General features: G+C 40.8%; 4 protein-coding genes and 2 non-coding genes across 6 annotated transcripts; 3 read left to right on the top strand and 3 right to left on the bottom strand.

Moving 5' to 3' along the window:
- Nucleotides 1-685: 685 nt before the first annotated feature.
- BCR41DRAFT_104714 (hypothetical protein) lies at nt 686-1,700 on the top strand. The gene is made up of 2 exons (XM_022019335.1): nt 686-691; nt 897-1,700. Exon 2 carries the CDS (start codon nt 1,085-1,087, stop codon nt 1,556-1,558), a length of 474 nt encoding a protein of 157 aa, XP_021879971.1. The 5' UTR covers nt 686-691; nt 897-1,084; the 3' UTR covers nt 1,559-1,700.
- Nucleotides 1,701-1,940: 240 nt separating this feature from the next.
- BCR41DRAFT_t93 lies at nt 1,941-2,023 on the bottom strand. Its single transcript has one exon. It is a non-coding gene; the product is annotated as a tRNA-Tyr (tRNA).
- A 117-nt stretch (nt 2,024-2,140) lies between these two features.
- On the top strand, nt 2,141-2,223 carry BCR41DRAFT_t98. The gene has a single exon. It is a non-coding gene; the product is annotated as a tRNA-Tyr (tRNA).
- A 1,278-nt stretch (nt 2,224-3,501) lies between these two features.
- Nucleotides 3,502-6,791, bottom strand: BCR41DRAFT_387571 (hypothetical protein). Its single transcript, XM_022027911.1, has 7 exons — nt 6,077-6,791; nt 5,782-5,909; nt 5,600-5,686; nt 5,446-5,494; nt 5,236-5,324; nt 5,002-5,138; nt 3,502-4,869 (listed from the first exon to the last, which is right to left on the bottom strand). The coding sequence occupies exons 1-7, from the start codon at nt 6,387-6,389 to the stop codon at nt 3,654-3,656; spliced, it is 2,019 nt and encodes a 672-aa protein (XP_021879970.1). The 5' UTR covers nt 6,390-6,791; the 3' UTR covers nt 3,502-3,653.
- A 1,252-nt stretch (nt 6,792-8,043) lies between these two features.
- Nucleotides 8,044-10,898, bottom strand: BCR41DRAFT_356499 (PA26 p53-induced protein-domain-containing protein). Its single transcript, XM_022024655.1, has 4 exons — nt 10,518-10,898; nt 9,932-10,318; nt 8,997-9,723; nt 8,044-8,876 (listed from the first exon to the last, which is right to left on the bottom strand). The coding sequence occupies exons 1-4, from the start codon at nt 10,845-10,847 to the stop codon at nt 8,110-8,112; spliced, it is 2,211 nt and encodes a 736-aa protein (XP_021879969.1). The 5' UTR covers nt 10,848-10,898; the 3' UTR covers nt 8,044-8,109.
- A 921-nt stretch (nt 10,899-11,819) lies between these two features.
- On the top strand, nt 11,820-12,134 carry BCR41DRAFT_104655 (hypothetical protein). Its single transcript, XM_022019334.1, has one exon. The coding sequence runs from the start codon at nt 11,863-11,865 to the stop codon at nt 12,043-12,045; it is 183 nt and encodes a 60-aa protein (XP_021879968.1). The 5' UTR covers nt 11,820-11,862; the 3' UTR covers nt 12,046-12,134.
- Nucleotides 12,135-12,791: the final 657 nt, after the last annotated feature.

Genomic DNA, 12,791 nt, shown 5'->3' with positions numbered 1-12,791 from the left:
CTATTCCTCGCTTCACTTTTTGTCAAATGTGGAGTGGCAACCATCAAGGATTGGTGGCTTCTGTTGCCTGTGAACTGACATGACCATCGTCGCCTTTGATGTCATCATTTGTCATAAATTCACGCCGTTCTATTGACTCTGGTAGATGCTGTGCAAGTACCCATGTGAACAAAGTCCTGCCTGACAAGAAACAACCAAGGCTTTCATTTTTTTTTTCCTTGTCATCAAAAAAAAAAAAAAAAAAAAAGGCTTTCCTCAACTAATAAAATTAAAGAGTTCTCTACTGCGGCTTATTTTAATGTATGAAAGGGTCTATTTCCATTTGTTTTTTAGGACAAATTGCCTTGATCTCGGTAAGCAACTCGACCCCCATGAAGCTGCTTTCACCACATTGCGATTTTTTTTTTTTTATTTTTATTTTTATTTTTTTTATTTGCGATTCCCACTAAAAATCCGTTTTTGTGCCTGAAAGCATCGACTGCGACAATGAGCACAAAAAAGGAGAGAACATGGCATGGTAGGATATCACTGCTTCAATGCTCTTTGCTATTTGCTGAAAGACCACATTAGCGCAAAACATATCGTATCGTAGGATTGTCCTTCTAATTTGCCTTTACTTTTTTTAGTCACCTCTACCGTAACATTGTTTTCTTGTCATGAAATGTTTCTTTTTCTTTTTAAAGATCCTATGGTAAGAACTCATCGCGTCTTATTCTGCCCAGAGTCTTTTCGAGGCTGACGATGGATACCCCATATTACTCTTGATCCCACGTCACTTAGACTGCCCTCTTGGCATTAGTGACATGTGGGCCTTTTATATTGCCAAAGGGCCCATCATCGTGACTCATTTGTTTTCCGCTTTTGCTGGACTGCCCTCTTGTATGTCTTCATTACAGTACGAAAGAAAGCTAGATCGTTTTTTGTACCGTTTACCGATGCTTTAGCCATCCTAGTAATCTCCCCAAAGCGTCTCTTTTCTGTTTGTCAGCGTTGCCTGTGGGTATATTAAGAACGAACAACCTACGAACTGTCTCTTGAAAGTTTGCGTCAATTCGCTGAGTATCCGCCTGGCTCGCTGCGCGACATGTGGGGGACAGTCAAGAAAGGTTCTGATCCAATCTTCTTTTCCTCCTTGATTATACCACCATTCCTGAAACCACTGCTTTGGAATGAATACTTCATCAATTTACACAAAGATAGTCTCTACATACAACTTCTGAGTTCTGCATCAATAGGCAACTGCACAATCATGATTGATCATGAAGGAGTACGACAGACCCCTGCTACACCTTCTCAGTCCTATGACTTATGGAAAAAAACCACATCGACCTCGGGCTCGATTTTCGCAAGTATAGTCGCCGGCAATGGCCGACTCACTCACTTTGTATTTACTGTCGCAGTATTCGCAGTTTTTTTTTATTTGGCAGCCTATTTTTTGGGGCAGCCACCTAACTTTCATACACTTAGATGGCAGCTGGGCTGCCAAATAGTGTTTTGCAAAACTAATTTGAAACGGTTGATCGGCCGCACACTACGCCTTGTTGCACTCACCATATAATTACGAATATTAGTGTTTGTCAGAAAGAGTAAAACCCATATGAATAAGTTGCGCTTCGATGCCTGGTAGCGGCTTCGGATGGAGTGACAACTATTGGGTTTGAAATGAGTGACTTTGCTTACAGCACCAAGGTATCAACATGTCCATAAAGAAACACCCCGTTATAATTTATTCTTTTTATTTCCACAGGAGGAGCAGTGTGTACGAGACCATACAAATGCTTTTTTTATGAGGGTGTTATTTGGCAGCTGGGCTACCAAGGAGAGTTTTCAAAACTGATCATATTTGGCAGCTAGGTTGCCAAATAGATTAATCCAAAAAAAAAAATTAATAAGGAGCTTCCATGCAAATAACTCCACTCGTCCAAAAGAAGAAAAGATTATCCGAAAACCCGGATTTGAACCAGGGACCTAGAGATGACAGACAAACTACAGTCTCCCGCTCTACCAACTGAGCTATTTTCGGAACTACACGTGATCTTCAGATTCAAACAGTATAAATTACTTGAAGCACGCAAGTAAGCGGTTAAGGGCTTCACAGTTGTAAATATTATATTTGTCTGTGATCACAATATCAAGACTTCCGAAAATAGCTCAGTTGGTAGAGCGGGAGACTGTAGTTTGTCTGTCATCTCTAGGTCCCTGGTTCAAATCCGGGTTTTCGGATATGTTTTTAAATTTCGGGTGTGTTCTCGTTACTTTTTTTTTTGGATGAAGTTATTTGCACGGGGTCCTTATTTCACCTTCATCTACAAGCGGCGACGTGTATCTTCAGATTACATGATTCTAGCTTTTTATTTCGAAGGAAATATGCGAAGATGAGTCTAGAGTGAAGGGGGGAGTCTGGAATTATTACTGTTGGAAGTTGCAGCGCCCTGGGAGCTGCGATACTCATCACGCTCTGTTGCAATTTTATGATGGCCTAGCTAGAAAAAAAGGATGAAGTTATTTGCACGGAGCCTCTATTTCATCTACAAGCAGTAACGTGTATCCTACAGACTACATGATTCTAGCTTTATATTAATAAGCGGAGGTGAGTCTAGAGTAGGGAGGAGTCTGGAATTATTACTGTTGGAAGTGGCAGCGCCGTGGGAGCTGCGATACTCATCGCGCTCTGTTGCATATTTCACAGTATACAATATTATGATGGCCTAGCTAGAAAAAAATTAAAGTAAAGATTAGTAATAGAAATTAGTGGCAATAACGCGCCACACATAGACGCGATAAATCTTTGATATATATGAAGTTTTTAGAACGAACCTTTGCCATCTTATAGATAGATACGTCGTTACCTGGTATAAGGCCCTCTACTAGAAAATGAATAAATACCCATGGGTGTGGTGTGTGCACCCTAGAGATATGCACGTCTCTGTGAATAAAAAAAAAAAAAAAAAAAAAAGTGTCAGGAGTGGAGAGGATCTGCCCCCTGAGGTAAATGACGAGCAGTTGAGGTGAAATCGATTAGGATGGTAGCTTGCCAAAGAGTAAAACAGAGAGTTAGCGCACAGTAATTGGAAAGGAACGACTTGGAGAATGTCTTTTTTTTTTTTTTTTTTTTTTTTATTTTATTTTATTTTTTTTCTATGGTTAAGGACTGCGGTTAGAAGATGACTTTCGCGCGCAACAGGCCGAATAAGAAGCAGGATCTCTCGCCACAGCCTCCGTAGGGATCACGCATGTTGACGTGGGTTATGAGTAGGGATGCACTGTGGATGATGTAGCCAAGACTAATTATTATATGTATATAGAAACCACTTTACTTGCAATTGAACAACAATCAATAGAGTAGTACTAATAGTCCCCACAATCTCGAGGATATTCGTTATTATCAGAAAAGAAAAAACAAAACTACTTTTTGACAGCCGATGGATCCAGCTTTTTATGTATGGCAATGAAAAAAAATAATAATAATAATAAACATAAAGCATTAGCTTGAAAAACAATCTAACTTTTAATGAGAGATCCCAAAGGGATGTGAGCAAGTATATACATTTCTAAGTTGTCCTAGAATTTCGTGCCTGGGAGAGATGCCAGTGTAGCCGAGATCGCTCCTTCCTATCCTATCTCCCCCGTTTCTTTCACTTCTGATATTATGATTAATTACTATTACTACTGTTGTTGTTCGAGGCACTTTTACTTTGGTATTGTGTCCTTGGGACATAAGGCTCTGGTACTGGCATTGCAGCTCGACTCTGAGGCCACTCATTCTGTAACCGCTCCACAGCTTTACGGATCGTACCCCGCATGTCTTTACGTAATGGAAGCTCAGACTCTCCCAAATTTCTGCGGCCATTCTGGCTAGGGTGGGATGATGGTGATGTATTTTCAATAGCAATGACTTCTTCCTTGCTTGGCGCAACTGTTGTGATCCTAGGCTGGGCACCAGCGTCTGAAACAGCGGTGGGCAACGATGTCTGTCCAAAACGTTGATAGTTGTGTGCCATTGAAGGCCGTGGAGGAATAGGTGGTGAAGATGATGGGCTGGATGATGGCGAGTATAAACCTTGGTTGCTTCTATCGTCGCTACAGCTGCTGCTATGCAAGACCTCCATTTCAGAATCAGTACGCCCTTGCTCATACTTTGGTGCAAGTTCTCCATTTCCTCCAGGCACCTGTCCTTCATTCAACTGTAGGTGATACTGTGGAACGGAGTAATCCCGAAGACGAAATCCATCCAAATAATACCTCGCTAGAGTTCTCTCCAAGCTCCACATGCGCTCATCTATGCGCAAATCAATCAGTCGAATTAATTCACTCACTTGCGCCTCTGTTTCATCTTCATCTTCGTTGATGGGCGCCAGTGGTTGCAGCGATTGTGTCCTTGGTGCTCCATGTTCCGTAAAGTAATAATTGGTAGGTCCTGAGGATTCCATAGAGTATCTGCGCATACCAGGATCCAGATCATCACCAATACCCAAATGTGTGGCATTATTTACCGCCGTATATGCTGTTCCACCATTGCCTCTACCACTACCATTGCCATAGCTCCCAACAGCTACAGCAGCATTTGCAGCTGTATTCATGTTCATAATAGTACTGTAACGCTGAGAAAGGCGTCGAGGGTTCTGCATCGTTGACCCATGTAAGGGCATACTGTCTAGCTCTGCGCCTGCACTGCTATCCATCTTTGAAAGCTGCTTCTTAAAAAAGTCTTTAGCCGTCTCGTAAGTGCTTTTGGGCATTTCATCTCTTTTGTAGTGGTGGCGTGAGTTGGGAGAAGTCCGCAAGATGTATCGTTGCATCACACCCCAGCTTTTATACTTGCCGCTGCCAAACAAAAAGATCCATACGGCGAGAGCAATGGAGGCCATACTAAATTATTGGGAAATAATGGGATATGGAAGAAGCGACGCGTGCAGAACGCGCAAGTCAGTATCAATATAAGTAAAAAAAAAAAACCCCCCTTCGCACCTAGCAAACCGCTCAATAATAATAAAAGCATACCCTCCAACAGCACCCGCAAGATCAACCCATGTATAACTGGCTTTATCAATGTATCTCGTGACAACAAAGTTATCTGGGGAGATGATGAATCGTCCAATAACCCGGTTACTGAATTTGAAAGAGGGAAGGAGGTTTTGCTATTTATTAATGTAAATGAAATGTTAGGAAATTGCTCGCAGAGAAAAGGCGCTCTTCTTTTTATAAACGTGCGCAAAAAAGAAAGCCTTCGTTTACCTTTTGAAGAGTGTATTGGGTTTCGGGCTTGTCTTTTTTGTTTAGCTTGATATACTCGGTGTAAACGAATGTAAGAGTATTGATAGAAGCTATCAAGAAATAAACACGATGTGCCAAAAAGGCGTGTAGAAAGTATATTGCAAAGACAAAATGAGCTATTGGTCACTTTGCATAAGTCCTATGAAGGGCGTGGTATATTTCTATACTTACGAATGTTAGTCCACATGGGTTCTTTCTCTTGAAAAATTTCATCGTCGTTCTAGAGTTGAAGTTAAGAAGTTAGTGAGTCAGCAGATGTATCGTATATAGATATATATCCCTATAAATAATAAAACAATATTGCGGATGACAGATGGTTATTTACCCAGAAAGCGATAGAAAGACCACGCGGGTCATTTCCCGTAAAGGTTTCATTAGCTTGAACCACAAATATAATGCGACTCATTGCTTGCTGTAAAGGACCAATATAGAAAAGAAAGTATTATGAGTAAGAATGCATTGACATAATCGAGCCACAAAAAAGATATCTATTCACTCCTATCTTACCGGGTTTTCTTCGCTATGCCTTGCGAAGTAAAGGCCTTGAGGCCGAAAAAGAACGCATTTTCCTTCCTTGGGCCAATCAACTTGAGCTCGTAGATCAAGCTCAGTTGCGTTTCTGATCTCTACCATTTCTTTTGTAATTACAAATCCACAAAAAATATAAAAATAGTAAGTACGCTTGTGGAGAATAAAGTTTATAGTTTATAGTTTTTTTTTTTTTTTATTTTTTTTATTTTTTTTTTTCCCCTCAGGAAACTCAATTGGGTGGCGCCTTTTTTACTGTAGCATGAGTACTTACCAGGTGGAACAGGTTTGACGGTAGGAGGTCCAAAAGTACCATTAGGATGGGCTATTCCGGTGTCGTACATCTCAACATCGACGGTTTCTAATCGACTACCACATACGATAGTGTTCGGAGGAGGAATCCGAGAAGTGTTCACCATACTGACAGAGACCACGTTGACTTGGTCTAAAATGGAGCGCACCTTGGGGATTGATGCAATAGTCAACAGCCCAACTGTGATGCAGAGAAGAACTAGACGAAGTGCGAGTTCATAGGTGACGGGGACACCACACAGTAGGAACCGCCTTGGCCTGAATATTGACAGCATGATGCTGGTGTTACTGGTAATTTAGCGTGATAGTGGTGATTAGTAAGGATAGTTTGCCTCTTGGCTCAATATGATTTTTTCTGTATGTGTGCGTGCGTGTGTGAGAAAGGTGAGTTGAATGAGCTGATGTTCGTAAAACGATGTGCTTAGGAGATGGGATGAGGAAAGAGTCATGCAACAACACAAGTGCTGAATTCTTTGTGTTGAGCTGAACAAGACAATTTTAATAAACAGGATAGGACAAGACACATAAAAGGGAGAGGAGAGAGAGAGAAGGAGTTGAAAAGGAGGCGAAAAAAGTAGAAGAGGAAAGGTCTACTTCTTCATGTGCTTGCCAAGGCGAAAGGAAAAAAAAGGCTCTTGGAAACACAGCAGTTGTTTATATTCATCAGTGTAATACGACTGCGATGTCGAGAGAATTTGGTTGGGACAAAGATCGCATGCTTCCAACCTCAGCCCTCCCCGTTCTAAAAAAAAAAAAAATTAAAGACACGAAGTGGCGATGCAAACTGTCACGACATTTTCTAGACCTCCTTTTTTTTTTTTTTTTTTTTTTTTGCCCATGTATCCGTGGGCATTGTTATCCTTATCCCTCATTCTGCCATGGCTATGACCGAGTTGATTACTGTTACTTCTCGCAACCAAAGTATTCTATTGATACTTCTTTGGACTATGAACGTCATGTTCAAACTATTTAAGTATTGCTGTAGGCTATGACCATGACAAAAAGCAGAAGCATCGTATTGTGGCATTAGCATCTTCTATGTTCCGAGGAAGTTTTTTTTTCTATCCTTTTCATCAACCAATGTCACGATATTGCACCAACGCCCTGTTGTGGAATACATGATGTCCATCAGTCATACGAAATGCTAATTCTGGCATTTTTAGGATAGGAGGAGAGGGCGGTGCCATCTGCGCATCCTGGTAATTTTAGATGGTCATTTCTTATTGGCAAAGTTGTGTATCCATGATTCTTTTTTTTTTTGTCATCTTTTTTATGAAATTTCATCCGAAACGGTGATCATACTGATGATTCCCCTTTCATTGCCATCAATGTATTCAAATGCTTCCTTTAGCGATATTCGCGCTCTACGATTCGAATTCTGTACAGGTCAATGAATGCTCATATCTTGACAAGGGTCTTTTTTTTTTTTTTTTTTTTTTTTTTTTTTGCTCAATTCAAGTAGCATCAATTGAGTTTCTCTTTTTATCTAATTTTATGAGATTTGTACTAATGACTTTTTCGACAAAAGGGTATAGAAGGAAAGGAAAGACAAGATATGATTACTAACTAGACTATCGACTACTATTAAACAACTCGATAAAAATATAATATAAAAGCAAATGGCGGTTCAAAGGGAACGAGGAAAAATGACTGGCATGAACGATACGTGTTGAGGTATAAGCAAAGAGGGCTATGTAAAACGCGTGATGTGCAAAAAAAAAAAAAAAAAAAAAAAAAGTAACATATGCAGAACATGTAAAGCAAAAAAAGAAAAAAAGGAACAATAAACTCTTGAGAAAGGAGTGGGGTGACATAAAGACGCAACAAATGTATGCTTTTCGTAAATGGCTTTTTTTGCCTTTCATGATTACAAAAAAAGAAAAAAGAAAAAAGAAAAAAGAAAAAAGAAAAGAAACAAAGAAAAAATAATGGCAATATCAAAGAATACAAAAGACAAAGAAAAATAAAATGGGAAAGATAGGCATTGCGATGGCATTAGAATCGTTCGTCGGCTCCTTCGTCCTCTTCCTCGTCATCATTCTCGTCTCTGCGCTCGTATCGGTCAAGAGCTCGCAACGCATACATGAGCTTAGCTTGCTTGCAAGCCTCCATAACAATAATGTTGATGTGGCAACGCTCCTCAGGTCGTAGTTCAAAACCCATGTTATCGAAATCGTTCTTATCAATCTTGTTGATGTCTGACAGATAAGATTGCGTTGTCTGGGGACAATCCGATCCATCCACAGAGACCTGAGTTTCAACCATGGTGATACCATGGCAGGCTTTACGGATATAGGCCGCCAGAGTCGTGTTCAAGAACCTGGATAGGTTGCGATAGTTGTACTCCGGATTCAGCAGACCACACAAGCGAAGGGTGTAGAACCAAATTGCCTCTCGGAACATATATGTGTCGACACCACCCTCGTATTTGTCTGCATTCTCGTCAAAGAAGCTCAGGTCTGTAAAGTTCATCGTCTCCGCATACTCATCCTCCAGAGTCTCGCTGAGCTCTGGAAGGTATTTCGAGAGTAAAGCTGAAGCGTCGTCTTCCCATCTAAATTGATCCACCCTATAAACCTTATATCGGCTGGACCTGCAGTCGAACAAGGCTGGCTCAATTTGACATCCCATATCCAAGAAACGGCTCATATCTTCTTGAACAGGTCGGAACTTTTTTTCAGGCTGTTCCTGGCTAGACATTGTCTCTGCGAGCGGGGTAGAAATAGATGGTGAAATGATCTTTGGCTCAGGTGCCGGGAAGGCTAAAAAAAAAAAAAAAAAAAAAAAAAAAAGGCAAAATAGCCATTTCAAAAATAAATGTGAGCCGACGGAAGGCAAAGACGGTGCCATAATTTGAAAGCTTAATCTAATATGCAACTTACTGTCCTCAATCTCCTCAAAGCCTGGGGGGAGTTTCTGACCAGTTAGATCCTGAATTTCGTCCGCCTCAGTCTCCACATCCTCATCAATACAGTCTGAATCACGCTCCATCATCAGTCGTTTGATCAACTCTGCAGTATGCATCTTGGATGTAGCCTCGTCATAAGTCTTCTTGCTAGCAGGGGCTGGGGGCAAAGTGATGTGGAAATAGTTTGACGTTATATCGTCTCCTGTAGCGTGATCCTGGGTCTGCTCTGTGGAGGTTATAGTCTCGCCACTAGGGGACTTTGCAGCTGAATCTGAGTCTGATCGAGGAGAAGGAAGCATTGCCAGGGGACTCATACTTTCGTCCTGGCTCCTTCTTGCTCGGACATTTGAGAGATCCACAATGGTACCACCTACCATATCAATCTCTGGAACAATTCCGCAGGCAGCAACAAACATACTTATGCTGTGGACTGTCGAGAGAATGACCATCACCTGAGCCAGCTCACTGATGGTCCAGACATTGTGTGGGTTATGGTTCGACTCACGACAGACCAGCTCTTGAATGTGCCTAGGTTTAAGTAACCAAGGTTGATGAGCCATCAACCCATTCAGTTTAGCTAGATTTCTGATCTTTTGAGTCGTGAATTGGAGACCATTAAGCCATGTAGGGTCTCCACCGCTGCTCAAGTAATCCAACTTCATCATTGAGACCATGTACTGGCAATTATATTGAGATGCCGCCTAAAGTGGGAAAAAAAAAAAAAAAAAAAAAAAAAAAAGGTTGCAACGGAACATGGAATCGCGTGGACGGTTAGTTCGTCATGCTCTGCAATTCGATATCATAATGGTGTCATGTCTATCCCATATTGCTCGGGTTATCACCCTATTTAATCCACTTTTATCCCAGATCAATGTAACGTGAGATGGAAGACCATTTTGGCTGGCTTACCATAATTGCGACATAGCACCGCCATGGCTTTGGAATAGGCCCTGGTCCGTTCATCATGCAGTTTTGAGAGCTCTCAAATTTTTCCCAGAACGAAGGGAAGAAGGCCAAGATGCGGAAAAGGTTGCTGGTTCGACCATAGTTGAGAAAGGTTTGGGTCATGATTTGCTTGGTTGCCTCATCAGGGATACAACCTAGTGATGGTGGAAGACATGCCGGGGTCACGGGCAATGTTGAAAGTGAGGAGGAGGAAGAGGACCGATCTTTTGGTGAGAGTGTTGGGGAGGTGCATCTCGAGTTTTCTGGACTGTCAAGCATGTAAATATCCTTTGGATCGATAAAAAACGATGCTGAAGGGTGGATTGGTTTAGGGATTGGAATGTTGAGGGCCTGTCGTAAGCAAGAGAACGTTTTGCACGAATGAGCAAATGAACCATAAAAATAAACGACAGACACAGCAATAAATGAACAAAATAATAATAATAATAATAAAAATAAAAAGGTCCGTTCTCTGCGTGCTTTTTTTTTTTTTTTTTGGCTTTTGCTTTTGTTTTCGTTTCATCAAATGCTGTATAATAATAATAAATACCTCAAGCTCGTTCAAGAGACCAACAAGACAGATCTTGACATCCTTGTATGGACAACAGACTGAAAACCGGAGAATGGTCAAGATGTGATGGCGCAAAAGTCTAGCGGCCTCATCAACCTCTGCCACTCGTTCTTCCAAAGGCGAGAGCTTATCCGGCATTGGACGGTTGAAGTGGACATCTGGATCATTTTGGAAGTGGTAGGATGAGTTCAGGGGAGAGGATGAAAAGGGGTTTGTTGGATGGATTCCGACAAGATCAGCGTTTGAGGCGGAGGAAGAAGTTGAATGATCAGGTGAACTAGCGATGGATGAGGATGAGACCATGGACATGGACGAGTTCTTTCTTGTTCGGGTTTGTGGCGACACAACAGTGTCCTCAACAGGATTACGTTGGTGTGGATGGGTGGAGATGGTGAGCTTATCCATGATGTTGGGGAGGGTGTTATGGAGGTGCTGATACTGTTGCTGTTCAAATTCAGATACGTTGGCATTACCGGGGAAGAGTGTTCCTTTGATTGAAGTGGCACCGCCTGCACCTGCGGGGCTAAAGGGCGGGGTCAGATTATCATGGATGCCGCTCCCGGCTGAGAAGGATCCAGGACGGAGAAGATCAGTCAGGGCATTGTTGTCGGTGACGATGTGAGCCCATTGGAGGACGACCTGAACGATGTTGTCAAGTGCTCGAGCCCTGTTGACGGGGTTATTGTCCAAAAGATCGTTGAAGAGCACTGCCCTGAAGCGAGAGTAGGTGACTGAGGAAGGGATCGGCTGCTTAGGAAAGGGGTCGTCTACGGGTGAAAGGAGCATTGGACGAGTATAGGTTTAAGCAGAGGAGTGTTGATGGAATAGGGCGAGAAGGTGCGACGGTTGGGAATGTGAATGGATGTCAGTTGAAGGACAAGGGAATGAAGAAAATAATGTAGAAAGAAAAAAAAAAAAAAAAAAAGAAATCAAGTCAGTAAGAATGAAGACATGAGTGAGAGAGTGAGAGAGTGAGAGAGTGAGAGAGTGAGTGGGTGAGTGAAAGAAGGAATGAGTCAAAGAAGAGGAACCAAGTTGGAGCCAATGTGAGATTAGTGTATGTATAAGGCAAGAGATTAAAAAGAAAGAAAGAAAGAAAGAAAGAAAGAGAGAGAGAGAGAAAAAGAGAGAGAGAGAGTGCGTGGGACATGTTTAAGAAAAAAAAAAAAAAAAAAAAAAAAAAAAAGTGTTCAAGTGCTGTACAACGTGTGCTACAAACAACTCTTTTTCTTTGCTCTGTTGCTCAACTGTTTACTGTATTCCCCCCGCTTTTCCTCTTCCCTCAGTTAGACGCAAGTGAGCAATCGAGGTCATATTTTTGGGCATGCTGTCAGATAACAATGTAATTATATATATATATATCCAAGTTTACACTAATGTGTATGCTAATTATTTACAACCATACGTATATATCATATTAATAATAATAACAACAATAATAATTATAACATTGGTTGTTACTATTATGTTATTATTATTATTATCATTATTATTATTATTACTATAAAACAGATGATATTATAATCACACATCCACACACAAACACACAAACAGATGTTACGAAAGACAAAACAAATCAACTTTTTTTTTTTTTTTTTTTTACAACTCCACTCTTTTTTCTTTTTTTCTTTATCAATGAAATAACAAATGTCGGAGAGAAAGAAAAAAAAGAGTCAGAGTGACGAGACGAACAGTCAGAGGCCATCTCTTTAACCCTTTTTTACTCCTTCTCTCTTTTAACCCGACTTATTATTATTATTATTATTATTTTTTCGCGCCATATTCGAAATCCATAATATGTATAGTACTGTGTAAACAACATGACATTTTAATGCATTGCAACCCCCATATTGTTTTCACCTCCTCTCTTTTTTTTTTTTTTTTTTTTTTTTTTTTTTTACAGACTAGTACAGAGAATGCGGATCAAATTCAAATAATAAAGAATAGATAAAATTCGCCTCTAAAAAAACCTTTTGATAGTGTGTGAAACAAACAGCCTCCCCATCCATGAACAAAAGAGAGCCACAAGGTAGGGAATAAAATAAGATAAAATAACAAATGTTTCCTTGCTCGGTTGCATCCACATCATCTTTCACTCTTGTTCTATTAACGTCCTAGCTTCGGCTCTCATTTTCCGATATGCTATATCCAACATTTTTTCATTTTCACCTTCCTCTTTTTCATTTTCATTTTCATAGATACGGTATAAAAAATGAAAAAGGAGCATTTTAGTGCCCTCTCTGATCAAAATAA

Source organism: Lobosporangium transversale (genome assembly GCF_002105155.1).
Source record: "Lobosporangium transversale strain NRRL 3116 chromosome Unknown BCR41scaffold_26, whole genome shotgun sequence".
Lineage (NCBI taxonomy): Eukaryota > Fungi > Mortierellomycota > Mortierellomycetes > Mortierellales > Mortierellaceae > Lobosporangium > Lobosporangium transversale.
The sequence above is the reverse complement of the archived record's forward strand: the minus strand, read 5'-3'. Positions and strand labels throughout refer to the sequence as shown.

Excerpts from the sequence above, each read along its gene's own strand:
- BCR41DRAFT_104655 (XM_022019334.1), top strand. The coding sequence starts at position 11,863 with ATGCTGTCAGATAACAATGTAATTATATATATATATATCCAAGTTTAC.
- BCR41DRAFT_356499 (XM_022024655.1), bottom strand. The coding sequence starts at position 10,847 with ATGTCCATGGTCTCATCCTCATCCATCGCTAGTTCACCTGATCATTCA. Across the intron at positions 9,724-9,931 it reads GGTGCTATGTCGCAATTATG|GCGGCATCTCAATATAATTG; the intron begins GTAAGCCAGCCA and ends TTCCCACTTTAG. Across the intron at positions 8,877-8,996 it reads CTTTGAGGAGATTGAGGACA|CCTTCCCGGCACCTGAGCCA; the intron begins GTAAGTTGCATA and ends TTTTTTTTTTAG.
- BCR41DRAFT_104714 (XM_022019335.1), top strand. The coding sequence starts at position 1,085 with ATGTGGGGGACAGTCAAGAAAGGTTCTGATCCAATCTTCTTTTCCTCC.
- BCR41DRAFT_387571 (XM_022027911.1), bottom strand. The coding sequence starts at position 6,389 with ATGCTGTCAATATTCAGGCCAAGGCGGTTCCTACTGTGTGGTGTCCCC. Across the intron at positions 5,495-5,599 it reads GTCTTTCTATCGCTTTCTGG|AACGACGATGAAATTTTTCA; the intron begins GTAAATAACCAT and ends CTTCAACTCTAG. Across the intron at positions 5,139-5,235 it reads CCCAATACACTCTTCAAAAG|CAAAACCTCCTTCCCTCTTT; the intron begins GTAAACGAAGGC and ends ATTAATAAATAG.